General features: G+C 49.6%; 7 protein-coding genes across 7 annotated transcripts; 4 read left to right on the top strand and 3 right to left on the bottom strand.

Annotated features, from left to right (window-relative positions):
- Positions 1-497: 497 nt before the first annotated feature.
- Positions 498-3,157, top strand: BDW43DRAFT_58123 (putative dihydroxyacetone kinase (DakA)). The gene is made up of 5 exons (XM_032050268.1): positions 498-631; positions 784-881; positions 1,072-1,579; positions 1,637-2,265; positions 2,327-3,157. Exons 2-5 carry the CDS (start codon positions 869-871, stop codon positions 2,965-2,967), a joined length of 1,791 nt encoding a protein of 596 aa, XP_031901444.1. The 5' UTR covers positions 498-631; positions 784-868; the 3' UTR covers positions 2,968-3,157.
- Positions 3,158-3,673: 516 nt separating this feature from the next.
- BDW43DRAFT_299637 (mRNA splicing protein SMD2) lies at positions 3,674-4,304 on the bottom strand (the record flags this gene model as incomplete). The annotated part of the gene is made up of 4 exons (XM_032044758.1): positions 3,674-3,716; positions 3,785-4,033; positions 4,125-4,157; positions 4,282-4,304. The coding sequence occupies 4 exons, from the start codon at positions 4,302-4,304 to the stop codon at positions 3,674-3,676; spliced, it is 348 nt and encodes a 115-aa protein (XP_031901443.1).
- A 17-nt stretch (positions 4,305-4,321) lies between these two features.
- Positions 4,322-9,066, top strand: BDW43DRAFT_273638 (putative GATA transcription factor (Ams2)). The gene is made up of 4 exons (XM_032041647.1): positions 4,322-5,047; positions 5,115-5,268; positions 5,328-7,378; positions 7,437-9,066. The coding sequence occupies exons 1-4, from the start codon at positions 5,008-5,010 to the stop codon at positions 8,747-8,749; spliced, it is 3,558 nt and encodes a 1,185-aa protein (XP_031901442.1). The 5' UTR covers positions 4,322-5,007; the 3' UTR covers positions 8,750-9,066.
- Positions 9,067-10,046, bottom strand: BDW43DRAFT_273634 (putative ssDNA binding protein Ssb3). Its single transcript, XM_032041646.1, has 3 exons — positions 9,697-10,046; positions 9,554-9,608; positions 9,067-9,450 (listed from the first exon to the last, which is right to left on the bottom strand). Exons 1-3 carry the CDS (start codon positions 9,937-9,939, stop codon positions 9,377-9,379), a joined length of 372 nt encoding a protein of 123 aa, XP_031901441.1. The 5' UTR covers positions 9,940-10,046; the 3' UTR covers positions 9,067-9,376.
- A 709-nt stretch (positions 10,047-10,755) lies between these two features.
- On the top strand, positions 10,756-12,061 carry BDW43DRAFT_310263 (putative AMP-binding enzyme; the record flags this gene model as incomplete). Its single annotated transcript, XM_032046885.1, has 5 exons — positions 10,756-10,899; positions 10,961-11,150; positions 11,280-11,418; positions 11,487-11,670; positions 11,759-12,061. The coding sequence occupies 5 exons, from the start codon at positions 10,756-10,758 to the stop codon at positions 12,059-12,061; spliced, it is 960 nt and encodes a 319-aa protein (XP_031901440.1).
- Positions 12,062-13,260: 1,199 nt separating this feature from the next.
- Positions 13,261-15,388, top strand: BDW43DRAFT_58012 (microfibrillar-associated 1 family protein). Its single transcript, XM_032050267.1, has one exon. The coding sequence runs from the start codon at positions 13,609-13,611 to the stop codon at positions 15,088-15,090; it is 1,482 nt and encodes a 493-aa protein (XP_031901439.1). The 5' UTR covers positions 13,261-13,608; the 3' UTR covers positions 15,091-15,388.
- On the bottom strand, positions 15,336-16,513 carry BDW43DRAFT_58009 (trafficking protein particle complex subunit 5). Its single transcript, XM_032050266.1, has 2 exons — positions 16,134-16,513; positions 15,336-16,070 (listed from the first exon to the last, which is right to left on the bottom strand). Exons 1-2 carry the CDS (start codon positions 16,406-16,408, stop codon positions 15,581-15,583), a joined length of 765 nt encoding a protein of 254 aa, XP_031901438.1. The 5' UTR covers positions 16,409-16,513; the 3' UTR covers positions 15,336-15,580.
- Between the last annotated feature and the right edge of the window lie 160 nt (positions 16,514-16,673).

The following is a 16,673-nucleotide window of genomic DNA, read 5'->3' as shown; positions in this document are numbered from 1 at the left end:
CCTCGGTACAACTGCCTCCCCCCGATGCACTGTATCGTGAAGTACTATTGCATTGCCTATCTGGGGGGTTATGGGTCATTACAATCATGTCCATGTGAACAAAAAAAAATTTAAAAAAAGAACAAACATGCTCGACAACTCCGTCAACGGAGTGGTCGGGTTGCGACATGTCGAGTTCTAGGTACATCCATTCTCAAGTATAAGTATACTGCGTTTCCCTTCACTCTTCTCGTCCCTCATAGTATTATCTTTCTATTCCTCTTTCCCCTACTTCCTTGTCCTCAGGGTAGATACCACTCTCATCTTACTCAATTCGCCTTGACTTCCTGGGTGACTCTCAGACTCACGATTACCTCAATCTCGATCCAATCAGGTTTTCTCCACCTGTCATAATACTGTGAGTACGACTGGCAAATGACATTTCCCGTGTCTCCTTGTGATCTCCAGTTTTCTCGACGCATGAGAGCCTCTGGACTGACAGATCCCAGACCCGAGTGAAATCAGCTTCTCCACTTTCCCCACCTCTGACAGAGTATACAACCATTATAGCCTGCGCCGGTTCTAAACTTGACTTCTCGGCGCAAACCTTGCGAATTATCTCGGACTTTTGATCAGGAGGATATTCTCCCAGGTATCCGAACAATCTCACTATCCTGTTAGCGAGAAGGGAATACATATAAGCAGCGAATACCCGCCGAGACAAGTGTTCTTTTGTTTGGTGTGTCGCAATCCCACGACTGATCCGTTAACACTAATACTTCCGGCCTTGTCCCCACCTTCAAGGCGCGCATCCAATCCGGTGTCGACATTATACTCCGGTTTCAATTTGTTGCTGCAAATCATTGCGCAATTATACCCATCATACATCATGTCTGCACAGAGTACGTCGCAAATCTGTCTTCTAAGATTGTTTTACAATTTCCCTTTGTTTTTTTTTGTACTTCTTCGGGTTCATTACCCTTTCCCTCGCGATCAGACCCACGGCCGTCATGAGAGGAACCCCGATGTGCTCCACAGACAAGACTAAAACCCCAGAAAATATGCACTGGCAGATACACTAACGCGACATAGCCAAACACTTTTTCTCTGACCCGAACCATTTGGTTCTCACCGCCCTCCATTCTCTCACTCTAACAAACCCTTCTCTTGCTTTTGACTCTGAGAACAAGATCATTTTCCGCCGCCCTGATTCGCTCAAGAAAAAGAAGGTCGCTATCGTTTCCGGCGGAGGTTCAGGCCATGAGCCGGCCTTCGCAGGCTTTGTTGGCCAGGGTTTCCTCGATGCTTCAGTTGCTGGCACTATCTTCGCCTCTCCTTCTGCCGTACAAATTCGCAAGGCTGCCCTCGACTGTGTTGACAATGAGCAGGGTGTGCTCATCATCCCTATGAACTACACTGGCGACGTTCTCAACTTCGGTATGGCTGCTGAGAAGGCACGTGCCGCAGGAATCAAGACTGAATTCTTTGCTATCAATGATGACGCTGGCGTCGGTAAGCAGAAGGGTGGAAAGGTCGGCCGTCGCGGTATCGGTGGCGGCATTCTCGTTCTGAAGATTGTCAGTGCCTTGTCCGAGGCAGGGTATGTTCCACCTTCTGTATGTTGACAAAATTAACCGCCATACTGACCCGGAATCAGTGGATCTCTCGAAGAAATCTACCGTATTGCGCAACAGGCGAACTCACTGCTCGCAACTGTGGGTTCTTCTCTTGAGCACGTTCACATCCCCGGCAGACCCGCTCCAGAAGATACAATCCCCGAGGGCGAAGTTGAAGTGGGAATGGGTATTCACAACGAACCCGGATCACACCGAATGAAATCATTTACTTTGCCTGAACTGGTCAAAACCATGCTTTTCCAGATCTTGGACCACAACGATCCTGACCGTGCTTTTATCACACACCAGCCGGAAGATAACTTCGTGCTCCTGATTAACAACCTGGGCGGTGTGAGTAGCCTGGAGCTTTCCGGTATCACCGATGAAGTATATCGCCAGCTCGAGGGGGACTACAGCATCAAACCCATACGAGTCATTCAAGGAACTTTCCTAACCAGTCTGAACGGGTTGGGCTTCAGCATCTCACTGTTCAAGCTTGCTGATAACGGGTTGGGGCCTGGCAAGTCCTTCCTTGAGCTTCTAGATGCCCCTGCCGAGGCAGTTGGGTGGTCCGCTCCGATTCCAACATCTACATGGAATCGTCGGACCGATGCCCCGGTACAGCTCAACAAGACCAAGCTCGCTGAGGAACAACCTAGCAACGTGAAATGTAAGTTTAATATATTTCTCTCTGATTCGTCCCTGTGAATCCCGGCTAACAAAAATAACAGTGGATGTCTCCACTCTCAAGAAGGTCCTCGGGGCTGGTCTCCGGCGCATCATCGAGGTCGAACCGACAGTCACTCGTTATGATACGATTGTCGGAGACGGGGACTGCGGTGTTGGCCTAAAGCGTGGTGCAGAGGCTGTTCTCGCTCTCCTGGAAGATCCCTCATCCAACCTCAATGACGACGTAGTCCACGCTGTGAATCGCATTGTGACTATCGTGGAGAACACTATGGATGGTACTTCTGGTGCTATCTACGCCATCTTCTTGAACGCTCTTGCGCATGGTCTCCGGGAACAGGATAAGGGCACAACAACCCCTGCTACAGCTGAAGTCTGGGCTGAGGCATTAAAATACTCTCTTGGAGCGCTCGGAAAATACACTCCTGCCAAACCGGGTGACCGTACTATGATCGACGCTCTTGTTCCCTTCTGTGCAACTCTGCGCGATACCAAGGATGTTCATGCTGCTGCTAAGGCTGCTGAAGAAGGCACTGAAGCGACGAAGAGCATGAAGGCAAGCTTAGGACGCTCCGTCTACGTCGGTGGTGAAGAAGAGTGGGTGGGCAAAGTCCCTGATCCTGGTGCTTACGGGCTCAGCGAGTTCTTCACTGGCCTTGTCCAAGCCATCCCAAAGCAAGCATGATTCCTCAACTTTCACAGTACATATTGCCTCTGATGACTCCCTTTAATTCATGAAATTATGACAACTGCAGGCGTTCTGTTTTAGGCTGCATTCATTGCTGATTTTTACCTATGATATTAAAGTTATAATCCTTCTATAGTGTATAAAATAAATCAATGGAGGTTATTATTATTATTGTACTTTTTTTTTAACCAGATTTGAGTATTTCATGGATCATAATTTAATTCAGCTTTACTTTGGTACGTCCCTTTACCTGCCTTTTTGGGTCACGGTTTGGTTGTAGCTAAATGGAAGTATTGGCTACAGTATTTATATATACATCCAAGTAGCTATTCTCCACGCTCCTTCCGCAGATCGAGAATACTGGACCTGCCTAATTAATTTCGAAAGTAGCCCGAATTTCCTTCCCTTTTCTAATTTTTCTAACGGACTAGGTAACGCCAGATTTGCCCCCTCATGATACAGTAAAGAAAAAGAAAGAGAAAATGGACATAGACAAAGCTCATGAGAAGAAATGAGCCCTTTTTCTACTCGTCAAGAGAGCTAGGATGTACGTGCGATTGGATTGCGACTATGGATCGCAAACTCCGGAAATCGTAGGCAGGGTATCGATATCAAGAAATAGACCGTCTTTGTCGACTCCAATAACTGGTTAGAGAAAGCCAAACATGTCGCGCATGTCACGTGGTTGGGGATGAACATCCATTCAACTGAGCAGAACAAGGATGACCGAGTCACCACGAAGGAACCTAGAGTGACGTATTAGATAACGGCCCCTCCAAAGCTTCCAAAGCTAGGATAGTTTCATAGCACTCACATCTTGCTGATGAAGCGATCTTTGTTAACACCTTTGCCCTTACCACCCTTGGGCTTTTCGGTCCACATCTCCTTGACGTTCTCCAACACCATGTTGCAGTGGCGGTCGAACGCCTTCACACGAGCAAGCAGGCGGCGATTGCTACGGCAAGCGATCAGGACCTGAGTGTGCGTGCGCGTGGCGGTTTGAAGCAGAGAGAGGGGGCCAGCGGTGAGCTCATGTTCCTCAACGAGCGAGACCTCATATTCACTAGACATAAATATGTTAGATGCCGAAGATATATGCTATTGGGACCTGTATGGATATAAGAGGTAGGCAGAGATGGATGGGATAAACATACGTCAGCTCACTCTTAGGCTTGTTAAGCAGGTCCCTGTCGGATTGAACGGACTGGTTAGCATCAAGTTTACCAACTTGGGGTAAAGGTCACGCCATCATCGAAGGGAGTAAATGACTCATCAACGACATATGATCTCAAGGAAAAGAGGGGTAAGTACTGGATCTTCGGGTCGGTCGACATGGTGGCCGTATAAAAGGTGCTGGTGGTCTGCTCGGGCTGTCTTCTTTGACTATCAGCTTTGTCGTTCTTGGGGTCTTTCCGGAATCTTGGCGCTAACGCCTGCGCCCGATCACGTGCCGCGCGTGTTTGCCGTGTTTGCGACAGAGCTTTCCCCCCCGTCGCGATTGGCTGCGTCACGTCGCGTCCGACACGGTCCATGTCGGCGATCTTGAGCTTCTCGAGAGTGAAATGCAAGGCGTCGTTTCTTTTTCTTCTCCAACCTCCCACCAACTCCCCACCCCTACTTCTCGACTCGCATATACTTTCCAAGACTGTATCGAACCTTCCTGGAATCTCCTCACACCTCTCTTTACTGGAATCTCACCGCATGTTCCTTCACCCCTTTCTTCTGTCCCGCGTCGGCATTCCAGAGATCATTCCACCCCCGCTATCCTGATCGCCTACATACCGGTGCATTCTCCCGGTCGACGCAATACCCGATTTGATAGGCCTGACTAGTCGATAAGCGAGTGACATAGATTGGCTGGTACCTTGCTTCGGTTCTCTACGCACCTCTAAAAACCTGGCGAAGTTTTTGATCTTGCTACCAAACCGATCCACCCGACGGTCGGCTTTCTTAACAACCTTCACATTTCTTTGACATATTCTCACTTGATCATTCGATCTCCAGCTTGCTTATGGTTATTCCTCTCAAGCTGGTGGCATGGAATCTCAGGACGGTATTTCCGTCCGGCCTATGAGGCGTGAGATTTCCCATCCCTACTCCTTAATTCTACCTCGCATACTAATCATTGGGTTCCAATTGAATAGTGAAGGTACTTTACACATTTGACGATGCCAGCAAGACAAATTGCCTGGCCCGGTGGCCTCATATTCTCGAGATTCAGACCGCCGCCCTGGATGAGATGACACAAATTGGGGTCATCGAGTTGAAGACATGCATTCAAGCCATTGTCTCTGCTAGGTTAGTTGATTTCCCTTCAACCTTTGATGTGATGCTTATTTCTCTTTGCCGTATCATAGTCCAGAATTGGTCGCTCAGTTGGGAAAGGATTACACTGTTTATGCCTACGACTACTCCGAGTACGAAACGCCTTTGGTTGGGCAAGGAATGTTATCCTGGGTTCTCGCCTCAGCTTCTCCCACGCCAAATGCCCCTGCCCATCAATCCGAAACCATGGTCACTGGTCGTGTGTGCAAAAATGTGCTAGGACTATTTTCGAAGGGGGCTCAGGAGACACTGGAGGTGAAGTTGCGGTTGGTGCCCGTTCCTACGGTGATGCAGAGCGAATACCTTGAGAGCATGCGGAAGTATCGGGAGTTGAGCAACATTATTCCTCACGAGTTCGATGCGCAAGCGTGGAGCAATTTCTTGCGCCAAAACCCAGGCCTGATGACCCCTTCCCATACCCAACAGCCGGAACGGACGGCATCGCCCATGGATCACACCGGAATTGAGAGGTTTCATCGGTTACTCAGTGAAGGATCAACACCGAGAGAGCTCCCGTCCGCTCCCGCAAATGGCTCATATCGATCTGTATCACCTGCGCAGTCGGCGTTGGCACCAGGAAGCAGAGTATCGACCCCGGGTGGCCAACTCTCACATTTCCAACAGGAACCGCTGTCCCAACAGACGCAACAACAATCACAGCCTCAACCGCGTTTAGATCGTGCTCAAAGCGATATTATCCGTCCTTCCTCTAGTGCTTCAATGCGTGGTTCAGACTACGCTGCTCAAGGTCGATATGCCAGTCGCAGAGGATCCATTCAGTCAGGTTACGGTAGTTGCGATGAGTCCGTAGAGCCGCAACCTCGGAAACGAGCCAAGCTGTACAGAGCAGAATGGCCTGGGAAGTCTGACTTCAACATCGAGAGACAGCCAAGCTCTTTGCGGGTCGCAGCGAGCACGGCTGCTTCTGTTCGTATTCATCGCCCTACGCCAATCAACCCTGCCATTGCTGCAGCTCAGAACTCTCATGAAGAACCCGTTCGGCCACCCACGCCTATCTCTACTACCACTGACTTTCCTCGCCGGGCACACCCACTTCCGAGCCTTCTTCGTGAATCGTCCGTCCAGAGCAATAACTATGAGTCCCCGTATAACGCGAGCGATGACCAGACTCCCGTCGAATTGAACACACAATCCCCGGAGGAGTCTCGCTACCAGGGTCTCTTTGAGCCTTCATTCAGCATGCCATCCTCGCCTCCCGTATTGGACTGCCACTTCCCGGGCCGCTCTAGCCCAGTTCTCCCGCCCATGGTCACCGAACCAGATTCTGGATTTATGAGCGGTGGCGTGGAGGAACTCCTAGATGAAGACATTGGAACGCCATTGGAAGATTACACAAGACCCGTGACAAACGATGCTACCAGTGAGAAGCCAGGAGATTGTCTCGCGGTCCATGCCAGTTCCCCCGTTGGCTCTCGCGTGAACCCGGAGGTCCGAAATGAGAACACCCCTATCAGCGATGAGTCACAGGGACAATCGACAAAGGACTCAGCACCTGTATATCCCCGCGCACCAACCAGCAACGCGGGCTCCAGACCGTCTTCGCGTGCAAGCTTTAGACAGGCTCCCAAGCCTCTGGCTCCCGCTCCCATGTCTCAGAGTGAGATAGAGCAGTTGATAAGCGCAATCCCAGCCAGTGATCCCGTCATGCCATCACAGCCTCAAGGCCAAAATTCTAATTGGGCAGCTGGCCCGATGAGTGACTTTTCCGCCGCGGAAACCCCTGCTCCACAACGGGTAGCAGAAGACGGCAAAGTCCGTAGCGGTGCCGGTGCAAGACGATTAAGACAGGTCCAGGCGCGCCTTGATAAAGCTATTCGTGATGGGCAGGTTCCCCCTTACTGTGAGAATTGTGGTGCGATTGAAACACCTACTTGGCGCAGGGCGTGGTCCAAGGAAATGAATGGCAACGAACAAGAAGCCGAGGAAATGAAGAAGGATTCGGGCATGTTGTTTTGGCAGTCCCTGGAGCGGGATGGTCAAGACAAGGTGATCAAATTCAAAATCTATAAGAAAAGTCTTGCTGACATTGACAACGACTTTGCTCAAGTCCTTCTTTGCAACCGTAAGTGCTACTAATTTCTATATTGACGCGCCTTTTCGTTACTAACGTTAGAAAAAAGCATGCGGTCTTTGGCTTCACAAGTTCAAATGTATGCGACCAGAGAACAAATGGAACAAGTCTTCCAATGGCAAAAGGAAGCGTCCCCCCAGGAACCGCAGGGGAGGCGGTCCCCTTTCAACCAATGGGACTTCAACAAGGAGCCAGAGCAGAGCCGGGTTGACCAAAGCGGATGGTTCCTCACCTGTCGCATCTGATGCCTCGTCACCGGCAGCAGAAGATGGTACTACGCCTCCTGAGGGCAACAGCAATGAAAACGAGAACGAGGATGAAGCCCAAGAACCCCCATCTAAGCGTCGTCGTGCAACCAGCTTAGAGCCCCGAAAGTCATCCGACACTACGGGAAGTCGTTGGCAAGAGGATGATGCGATAGCGGCCCTCAGGCGGGCAATCCAGTCTAGTCCTGCTAGAAATCTTGAAAGTCGCAATTCTGCCACGGCGGGTGAGAATAATCTTACCCCCAAGTCCGTAAGGAGAGTCTTGTTCCCTAACTCGCAGGCTGAGGGCGGGCCTTTGAAAGCTTTAGGCGAGTCGATTTTGAACAGCCCCCGGCGTAGCCCTCGCGTGACTCATGAATCTGCCAAGCGATCTCAGGACAAAGAGAATGGCGCTTCTGCCCTTGATGGTCTCTTCGAAAACCCGACCTTTGAGATTGACTTGCCGACCAGCCCTACACCAAGGCGGCGGAATCCTCGTACGGGCATGATGGGTGAAAAGTCGCTTCCGTTGCCGTGTAACTCCCCTTCGTCGTCTAAAGAACCGAAGGACATCAACACAACCCCCACAAAGCTTACCGCGAAACGTCTTCAACATATTCAAAATGGCCCAGGGTTAACTCCACGCCCGGGTAAAACGCCTAAGCAATCGCGTCTTCACTCTCCGGGCCTGCCTTCTCTTCCGAATGATGCCTTCAATGCGGACGCATTTGGTGGCATGGACAAGGCGATCGTGGACATTTTTTCTGATGCGGCTGATGCGACGAACGCTGATTTGTTCAGCTTTGACCCATCCAAATGTTCATCAAGTAGCAACTGGCCGGACTGGCTTTCGTCAGACTATGTCTCGCCCAATGGATCTGAGGAAGAGCAGAATAACGCGGATGATGATTCCGGCAATCTCATCGATGCGCTCCTGTCCAATTCGGACAAATCTCAATTCGATATCTTCAATCTTGATTCGAATATTCTCGACTCTGGGTTCTTCAGCTCCGATGCCCTCGATACCGATGTAATGGCCGTGAGCGTCAAGAACAAGTCGATAGAGGGATCGAGCCACAAAGAACAAGCATACCACAACACACCTAGTGCTTCATGAGTTTCATTTAATCTTTGCGGTTTTACCCATTTCTTGTGATGAGTATCCGAGACTTTCTTTTTTTTCCCCTTTTTTTTCTTGATGTTTTTTCAAGCGACGGCGTTGGTGGATTGGAACCTGTACTGAGGGTACACCGTTGGTCTTGGGATGGTCCTATCTTTTCTTCTCATTTTACATGTTCATGTTATGATTCGCCTATATTAGGCAATACTCTGCATGGAGTCTTAGCATTCTTACGACCTCAAAACTAGAACGAGTCTTCTCGTCTTGCATTACAACAAGAAACAATAGCATATACAAAAGAAACTGAAAGAACAAGCCAACTTTTCCGTTGTCCAGAGTAGATGTAAACCCTATGTACTAGCCTAATGTATGTTATATAACCATGTTATATCGTAATCACCTGAACTGCACCATAATGGGTAGGACTAGTAGTTAGTAGTACGAAAATATTCACAATGGCAGGCAAGCATGTTGAGAGTCCTTTTAATGTCACTACGTATTTGGCCGCAACCCGGTCATCACCAGTTTTCTTGAGTGCTGCTCCTATGCGTACGAAATGTGTCCCGAACAGATGCATCCTGGTATCAAAGAATAAAAGAAGGAAAAAGGTCCAAAGAAAATCAATTACTCGGCCGCCTCATAAAACATCGACTTGTACTGATGCGTCGCATTGACAACGCTTTCATAGATCTTATAATCTGTCCAAATTCACCATCAGCCAACAGTCCACATTTCCATTCTACCTCTCCACTCTCCCAGTAGCATTCTCCTTGCAGTAAAAAGAAGATGATGATAACATACCACAATCGGCCGGATTGCCCCAATCAAAACTTCCCAATACCCTCACACCAAGTCCCTACACATACCGATGTATTAGTGACTTCATCTCACCCTATTTTATACGCTCAAGAGGCCAAATTGGAGTACAATCGGGGGAAACTCACCTGCCCTTCAACATCAGTCACCTTGCCAACAACCTCCACCAACTTCCCCATCTGCAAATGCGAATCCGGCTTCAGGATCAGCGCCACATCCCCATTGTTTCCACACGTGATTGTCGCCGTATCGCCGCGGAGAGCTGTTACTGTGCCCAGCAAGCGGACAGTGCTTGTGACGTGGGGATTTGAGTTGGAGGGGTGGAACGCGTGGAGGTGGGCGGGGAGGACGCGGGGTGTTTGAAGGGACATTTTAGGTCGAGTATCGTGCTCTCTCTTTAGCTGGCTAGTGCAGGATTGAGTTGTTGCAGGTGGTAAGCAGGATTGGTGTTATCCTGGGCGGAAAAGGTGGGTTGAAGGTCTGGGATGGGCTTGTTATTTATCTGATGGTATTATCTGTTCACAAGGATATCGATATCGGCGCGTGACGCGTGGTCATGTGATTCATGGAGTTCATTCTCGTTCATTAACTAAATTAGGCTAGCCGTTTCTTGGTAAACGACGTGACCAATAGCCGCTCACTTACCCTTGCTACTATCATAGTGCTTAGTAGTACTACTAACTATACCTAATATTCTAACGACTATGTACTTATTATAGACGCACCTAGTTGACGATTTGTTCTTCACATAAACCAGTGGGTTGTTTACCCCACCTCGAAGCGTACAGCTTCCAGATAAAAAGAGTCCTAGCCTTTGTCATAGGCCTCGGTGTCTGTTGGTAGTGGCTTAGCTGATGCATTGTTGTACCAGCATTAACCTCACCAGGAAGAATTGGGGGGGCTTCCAATGTCTGTGGGGATTCCTTTCGGGGCTCCTCGGCTCATTGTGTCACTCAAGGCTAAGCTTTGGGTAAAATCAGGGGAACGAAGTGGAAATGAACCCCTCACCCATTATTCTTCGTCCCACCTGCCCCCCCGGCTTGGTGTCCAATATGGTAAACGAATTCTTATCTCGGTAGTTGAGGCAAAGGCACGAGATGAACCGGAAAGCACTTAGGTGTCTGTGCCCATCAATAACGAAGACCTGTCGCAGGGATGTAAGAACCTCAGCTTTCATTATTTAAACAATGCAGCTAGCTAATCATGCGGCTTGGTGGCTGAGTGAATATCCACCAGAAACTTCCGAGCCGTTTCAATGTATCGCTTATTCAGGACCCAAGGACTTTCGGTTTGCCATCCTTGCTCTTGCGGCTGCTAAGCTTCAGGAAGTGGTATGTGAAGTTGAACATGCTCGGTCCAGAAAAACACTTGCTAATAGCAACTGCATAATAGATGGTACTGCCATCCCCTCTTGTGACAGGTGAGGCTCAGCTCCGGATCCTTGAAAAGAAGAACTGCACTATTTATCTGCGGCCGCCGTCTATGGCAAGCCAAGTCGATGCACTCCTACGAGAAGTTCCACACGTTCAGGTTATCGAGGTTCCTGAAACCGACGAGTTCATGCAGAGGCCGAAGCTGTTCCGTACGTCTACAGCAAGACTTGGGACGAAGGGAGGGATGATCCCTGGCTTGTATTTCACACGTCCGAAACGACTAGTACATTACTGTAGTTTTCTTAATTCATTCAACGCTTTGTTGACTGGTTGTCTAGGTCATCCAAAGCCCATTACCTACACTCAAAGCATGGTGGCGGGCACCGATCTCGCCATGTCGCTTCCGGGCATTGAAGACTCTTATATTACCTCCATGCCGGCAAAAATGGTATTCATTCACCGGTGTCCCCACCGCATGTAAGTCCTGTTCATTCACTTATCTCACCCTATCTTCTGATAATATAATTAATCAATTTCTAGGTAAGGGGGAATGATGCTGGCACTCGTGTTTTCCACCTTTGTCGACACGATCCCGGTCCTGGGTCAGCAGAAGTAGTCTTCCAAATTCTCCATTTCGGTCAACTAGAAGGAGCCCTCCTACCACCGGGAACAATCGACGAGCTTTGCCAAACACCAGCTGGTTTTGCGGCACTCCAACAGCTGAACCATGTCCACTAGGTAGACGCCCCCCTTACAGCTATATCAGGGGAGCTATTAGAGTCCCACGTCCGGTAAGTCGCCACTATTGACAGCACAGAGTCTGCCGTCTACTCCACCAAGCCCTACAACATCCCTGACGCATGGGAATAAGTTGCCATCTACGAATCCGCAGGCGCAGTATTCGAACACCGAGTCCACAACCTCTACGAGCTGGCCTTTACCCATCACCCCAAACCCAAACCCAATGCAGCTCTTCAACGCGTATACGGACCGTGGTCGCTTCGAAACCAGCGATCTCTGGGAAGAATACCCAGTCCACAAAGGCCTCTGGAAGATCATCGGCCGCACAGTGACTACATCTACCCCTCCCATAGTGAGGGGCTGCACGCTTCACTGTTAGAGCCGGAAATACAAGCACATCCGCATGTTAAGTCCGCCTTGATCGGTGGCCATGGTCATCCGGCCCCTGTTCTTATCGTTGAGCTTCTTCCATCTGAAGGGGAGGAAAATCGACAGGAGCTCATCTCTAGTTTGCTGCCTATATTGATAAAGTCAATAATCGGCTTCATGATTGTGTAAAGCTTTCTGCAGATAAGGTTATCATTGCGCCAAAGAATAAGCCTTTCGTGAAGACATTCAAAGGAAGTTTTGGTAGGGTGCAGACTTTGAAGCTGTATGGGGATGAGATTGCGGCTTTCTTTTAGGTTGAGTGGGGTTAGTAGATAGATAAATAAGCTTATTTTGTTGGTTGTATGTTTTTTAGGTTCCATATAGAGGCTCTCTGCCACACACTTTCTCTCAAGGTCACATCAACAATAGATAATTACCATGAGCTTTGATATTCGTGATCTTTTCAAATGGAACTGGCTATATTTGTTTAGTTCCTTTCTATAGTGCATACCAACTAGGAACAATAGTCCTGCTTCCTGGCTCTTCTATTAGCGTCTATCTTATAATAGAGATTTCAGTCAATCGCTGACATAGAACCACATGCGAATAAATGAAAGATTAGGAGATAGACAGAAGAGCAATTCCTCCATCAATTCCCAGGTTCAACATATCCTCTTCCCCGTTAACATTAATATCATTATAAAGCCAAAAAACACTATAGGACAGCCACATGAGGCATCATGTCGGCATAGTGTAATATTATCAGATATTTGGTAGGCCACTGTCCATTAAGTGGTCATAGAGCCTCCCCACCAGCTTTCTTCATACTACCTATTTACACCCCTAGCCAATCAAGTTAGCATTAGGCCATTCATGGGGCTATAACGTCAAGAGGTCTACTGCGTGATAGCATACCATGTTGCTGTCAGTAGGTCGATCTGGCTGAATTCCTGCATTGTTCAGGGTCAAAGTTGCCTGGCTGCGGTCTCTCTAAACTACCTCAGATCAGTTGTCTTTAATTCCCTACTTTCGTTGCACCTGGACATTCGTCTGCATTCAGAGCATCGATTCAAATGATCATAATCACACTGTAGATCAATCTAGCCCTCCGTATCAGTATTATTATCCATCAGCGGGTACTAAGTTATCAAGTCCTACCATCTCTTCAAAGCATATAGCAAAAGGACGTACCCCAGTCAAATACACAAAAATAAGATAAGCACCTCATCTACGCAAATAATACCCCTTAACCCACTACCAACAATCACCCGATCCACTCCTTACCGTAAAACTCCATCCAAACGCCAACCACGCCCACACAACAACACGTCCTCACGTGACAACCCATTTAATCACCACCGAAGCTTAAACAAAGTACGTCAATCAGATACTTCCGCGGCGCCCATCATTAATTATCATACCCCCATTTAATTCTATTCCAACCTCACCGCGCAAGATTACCATGATCGCAATAATATAACCGACACTCGCTCATCCCATGTCAATTCAAGTTTTACGAGTACTCATAATATTATACCAGAACTCCGTGATAACACAATGCCGCCTCCCCTCCCCTCCCAACACCGCGGTATGACCGCGAACCCCCTCAAACCCAGCCGCTACCGACCTGGAAAACCCATTGCAGAGGAGCCCTCGTCCTCCGAGGAAGAGGAAGATGATGAGGAAGAACGGAGGCAGATCCAAGAGCAAGAACAGCGGCGCAGATTAGAACAACGGAGACAACACCGGGCGCAGCCGAAGGCGAGTTCGTTTCCTGCGGGGGGAATTAAGAAGGGGGTAAAGAATGCGCAGATAGAGGAGGAGGAAGAAGATGAGGAGGGGTTTGTTACTGAGGATGAAGAGGGAGAGGATGAGGGGAAGGGAGAGGAGAGCAGACCTGTTCCCCGTGTTGCTGGCGACAAGGGGGGTGCTGCGCCAGTGGTGGTTCAGGCGCTAGGGGAGGAGGTGAGTGAGGAGGAAGAGGAAGAGGAGACTTCCGAAGATGAGGAGAGTAGTTCTGAGGATGAGGCGCCAAGGAGGGTTCTTTTACGGCCTACGTTTATTAAGAAGGATAAGCGCGGTGGGCAGGCGCAGAATGGGGTGGGGGCTGCGCCTAGTACGGCTGTTGCGGATTCGGCGGCGGATTCGGATGTTCGCAGGGCGCAGCGGCAGGAGAAGGCGGATATGTTGGTTCGCGACCAGTTGGAGAAGGATGCGATCGCGCGAAGCGCGGCGAATAAACAGTGGGATGATGATGAATTGGAGGCGGCTGAGGAAGGTGGTATTGATGATAACGATGGGGTAGATCCTGAGGCTGAATACGCCGCGTGGAAGCTCCGTGAACTTAAGCGTATCAAGCGAGAGCGTGAGGCCATTGAAGCTGCGGAGAAGGAGCGCGAAGAGGTCGAGCGCCGCCGGAACTTGACAGCAGAGGAGCGTGATCGCGAAGATCGCGAGTATATTGCCAAACAGCAAGAGGAGAAGGAAGCTACTCGGGGGCAGGGCGGGTTTATGCAACGCTACTTTCACAAGGGTGCCTTCTTCCGTGACGACCTGGAGAAAGAAGGACTGGACCGACGGAACGTCATGGGTGCCAGGTTTGAGGACGACGTCTCACGTGAAGTTCTACCTGAATACATGCAAATTCGAGATATGACAAAACTTGGAAAGAAGGGACGGACACGATACAAGGACCTGAGAACGGAAGACACAGGACGCTTCGGTGATGGCTTTGACAATCGACGCCGTCGTGATGCCCCCATCGGAATTAGAGATGAACGATTTCTGCCAGATCGCCCAGACGACCGTCCTAAGGGGCCTACGGGAGCCAATGCCGGTCCAGTACGCGAGAGACGGAGATCAAGATCTAGATCATACTCACCCAGGCGGGACCGACGTGAGCAAAGAGAACGGCGTGAAAGCCCAGGTCGGGACCGTTCAAGAGATCGGCATCGTCCTGACACAAGCAGTCGCAGGAAACGAAGCCCATCTCCATACGAGGATCGCGAAAAGCGCAGAAGGATGAGAAGTGATTCGTAAGGAACAACAGAAAAGTGCAAATAGAATCATTTTATTCCTATTGGCGTTGTGGGTATCTTGAAAGTATGGGCGGGTTATGGTTATGACGCTTTGCATTGAGAAACCAATATCTTTACCTTCCTCCTGTATTTAATGAGTCCTCATCTCGGGGGGTGACATGAATTATACCGGATAACCCCCTTGTCGTAGTTTGGTCAAATGATCAATTGGGCATCTGCTTTGACACATGTATAGCAGGATGACACCATCTTGTTCAGAACTCCATTTTCCTGTATGAACATAAACGCCGTCGCCGCAGTTCGACGCACCGGGTATGTCCCTTTCCAAACGTCGATTAGTAGACCCTAACACCAAGTAAAGTCGGTTGTGTCAATGACCCTCGCCATCCTCTATCATAACCGACGCCCGGTTTGATGCACAGTAGCCGGCCAGAAGTAGCAATTAGTCATACGGATCACTGTCCTGATTCAAATCGTGTATTGCGGCGAGTTTATTTGATGCCCGCTCTCTCCAACACCTTCTCCCGTTCCATGACGCTCTCCCCAAAACGCACTAGGAAGATCGTCCGACCAGGCCACATCTCTGTCGGTTGGTTATGAGCTGTCACCTTAGCCTCAAAGCCACACCCGTCGCAGACGCCCTCAATGATCCCGGCCACAAACGCTGCACAGTTGAGCATGCTCATTTCCTTAGGTACACTGATGTATGTGTTTACGAGCGGGTCATTATCCGTAATCATATATTCATTGGGGGTGTCGGGGGACACCGAGTGCTCGAGAGCATCCGCCGGGCGGTTGAAAAGGAGTCGCCAGAGGGGGCCGTGGATGAGATGGAGGAGGGGGAGTATGCGAAGGGGTCTATTGGGAGGAGCAGCGGAGGTCGACGAGCTGGACAGAGACGAGGAAGTCGAGCTAGATATTGTCCGGTAGTAGAGTAGATTGAGAAGACGGAGCCCCAGGGGATAGCCTTGTTCGTTCAATCTGCAACTCCGTTCAGCACGGGACCGGCTTCAACAGTCAATTCAGTACCACGACGGTACCTACCGTTTCTCTAGATCCTGAATGCCCGTTACTCTCCTCTGAGCATATGTTACCATCTCCGCGAAAAGAAAGGCGAAACTCGCCCGGCTGAGTTCCGCATTGCGGCTGCGATTCAGATGCCTGTCGTAGATGGTCTTCCGGTTCGATGGGACGCGCAAGCCGGTATTGGCAATTTGCTGAATCGGCTGCGATGATTGCTGCTTGTCGCTGGCGCCGGAAAGGTTTGGCCCACCGTTGCTGATAGACAGCATAGCGGAGTGCCGTGGGGGGTGTGACATGTTTGGAGGTTTGGTATGTTGAGGGATTGGTTAATTGACAAAGGTTAGGTTAGGTTAGATTAGGTTAAGGGTATTGCTGCATGATGGTGAATCTGGTTCGGTGGACGGAGTAGGTAACTGGTTCCAATTCAACGGCGGTCCGGCGGCAATCAAAGGAAACAGCACACTGTACCGGCTGGATCATAATACCAAGTGGTGTCGTTGTTCCTCTATATGGGGCAGTGGTTTGGAGTCCTTACGGCAAGACACACAGACATGTAGTGCA

This window comes from Aspergillus alliaceus (genome assembly GCF_009176365.1).
Source record: "Aspergillus alliaceus strain CBS 536.65 unplaced genomic scaffold BDW43scaffold_16, whole genome shotgun sequence".
NCBI lineage: Eukaryota > Fungi > Ascomycota > Eurotiomycetes > Eurotiales > Aspergillaceae > Aspergillus > Aspergillus alliaceus.
Note: the sequence above shows the minus strand (reverse complement) of the source record. Positions and strands in the feature narration are given on the sequence as shown.

What these genes read in the sequence shown, in the direction of transcription:
- BDW43DRAFT_58123 (XM_032050268.1), top strand. An exon ending in AGTGCCTTGTCCGAGGCAGG is followed by an intron (nt 1,580 to 1,636) that starts GTATGTTCCACC and finishes ACCCGGAATCAG; the next exon opens with TGGATCTCTCGAAGAAATCT. An exon ending in ACAACCTAGCAACGTGAAAT is followed by an intron (nt 2,266 to 2,326) that starts GTAAGTTTAATA and finishes CAAAAATAACAG; the next exon opens with TGGATGTCTCCACTCTCAAG.
- BDW43DRAFT_273638 (XM_032041647.1), top strand. Translation starts at nt 5,008, where the DNA reads ATGGAATCTCAGGACGGTATTTCCGTCCGGCCTATGAGGC. An exon ending in TTCCGTCCGGCCTATGAGGC is followed by an intron (nt 5,048 to 5,114) that starts GTGAGATTTCCC and finishes CCAATTGAATAG; the next exon opens with TGAAGGTACTTTACACATTT. An exon ending in CAAGCCATTGTCTCTGCTAG is followed by an intron (nt 5,269 to 5,327) that starts GTTAGTTGATTT and finishes GCCGTATCATAG; the next exon opens with TCCAGAATTGGTCGCTCAGT.
- BDW43DRAFT_273634 (XM_032041646.1), bottom strand. Translation starts at nt 9,939, where the DNA reads ATGTCCCTTCAAACACCCCGCGTCCTCCCCGCCCACCTCCACGCGTTC. An exon ending in TGACTGATGTTGAAGGGCAG is followed by an intron (nt 9,609 to 9,696) that starts GTGAGTTTCCCC and finishes CGGTATGTGTAG; the next exon opens with GGACTTGGTGTGAGGGTATT. An exon ending in GGGCAATCCGGCCGATTGTG is followed by an intron (nt 9,451 to 9,553) that starts GTATGTTATCAT and finishes GAATTTGGACAG; the next exon opens with ATTATAAGATCTATGAAAGC.
- BDW43DRAFT_58012 (XM_032050267.1), top strand. Translation starts at nt 13,609, where the DNA reads ATGCCGCCTCCCCTCCCCTCCCAACACCGCGGTATGACCGCGAACCCC.
- BDW43DRAFT_58009 (XM_032050266.1), bottom strand. Translation starts at nt 16,408, where the DNA reads ATGTCACACCCCCCACGGCACTCCGCTATGCTGTCTATCAGCAACGGT. An exon ending in ATTCAGGATCTAGAGAAACG is followed by an intron (nt 16,071 to 16,133) that starts GTAGGTACCGTC and finishes ACGGAGTTGCAG; the next exon opens with ATTGAACGAACAAGGCTATC.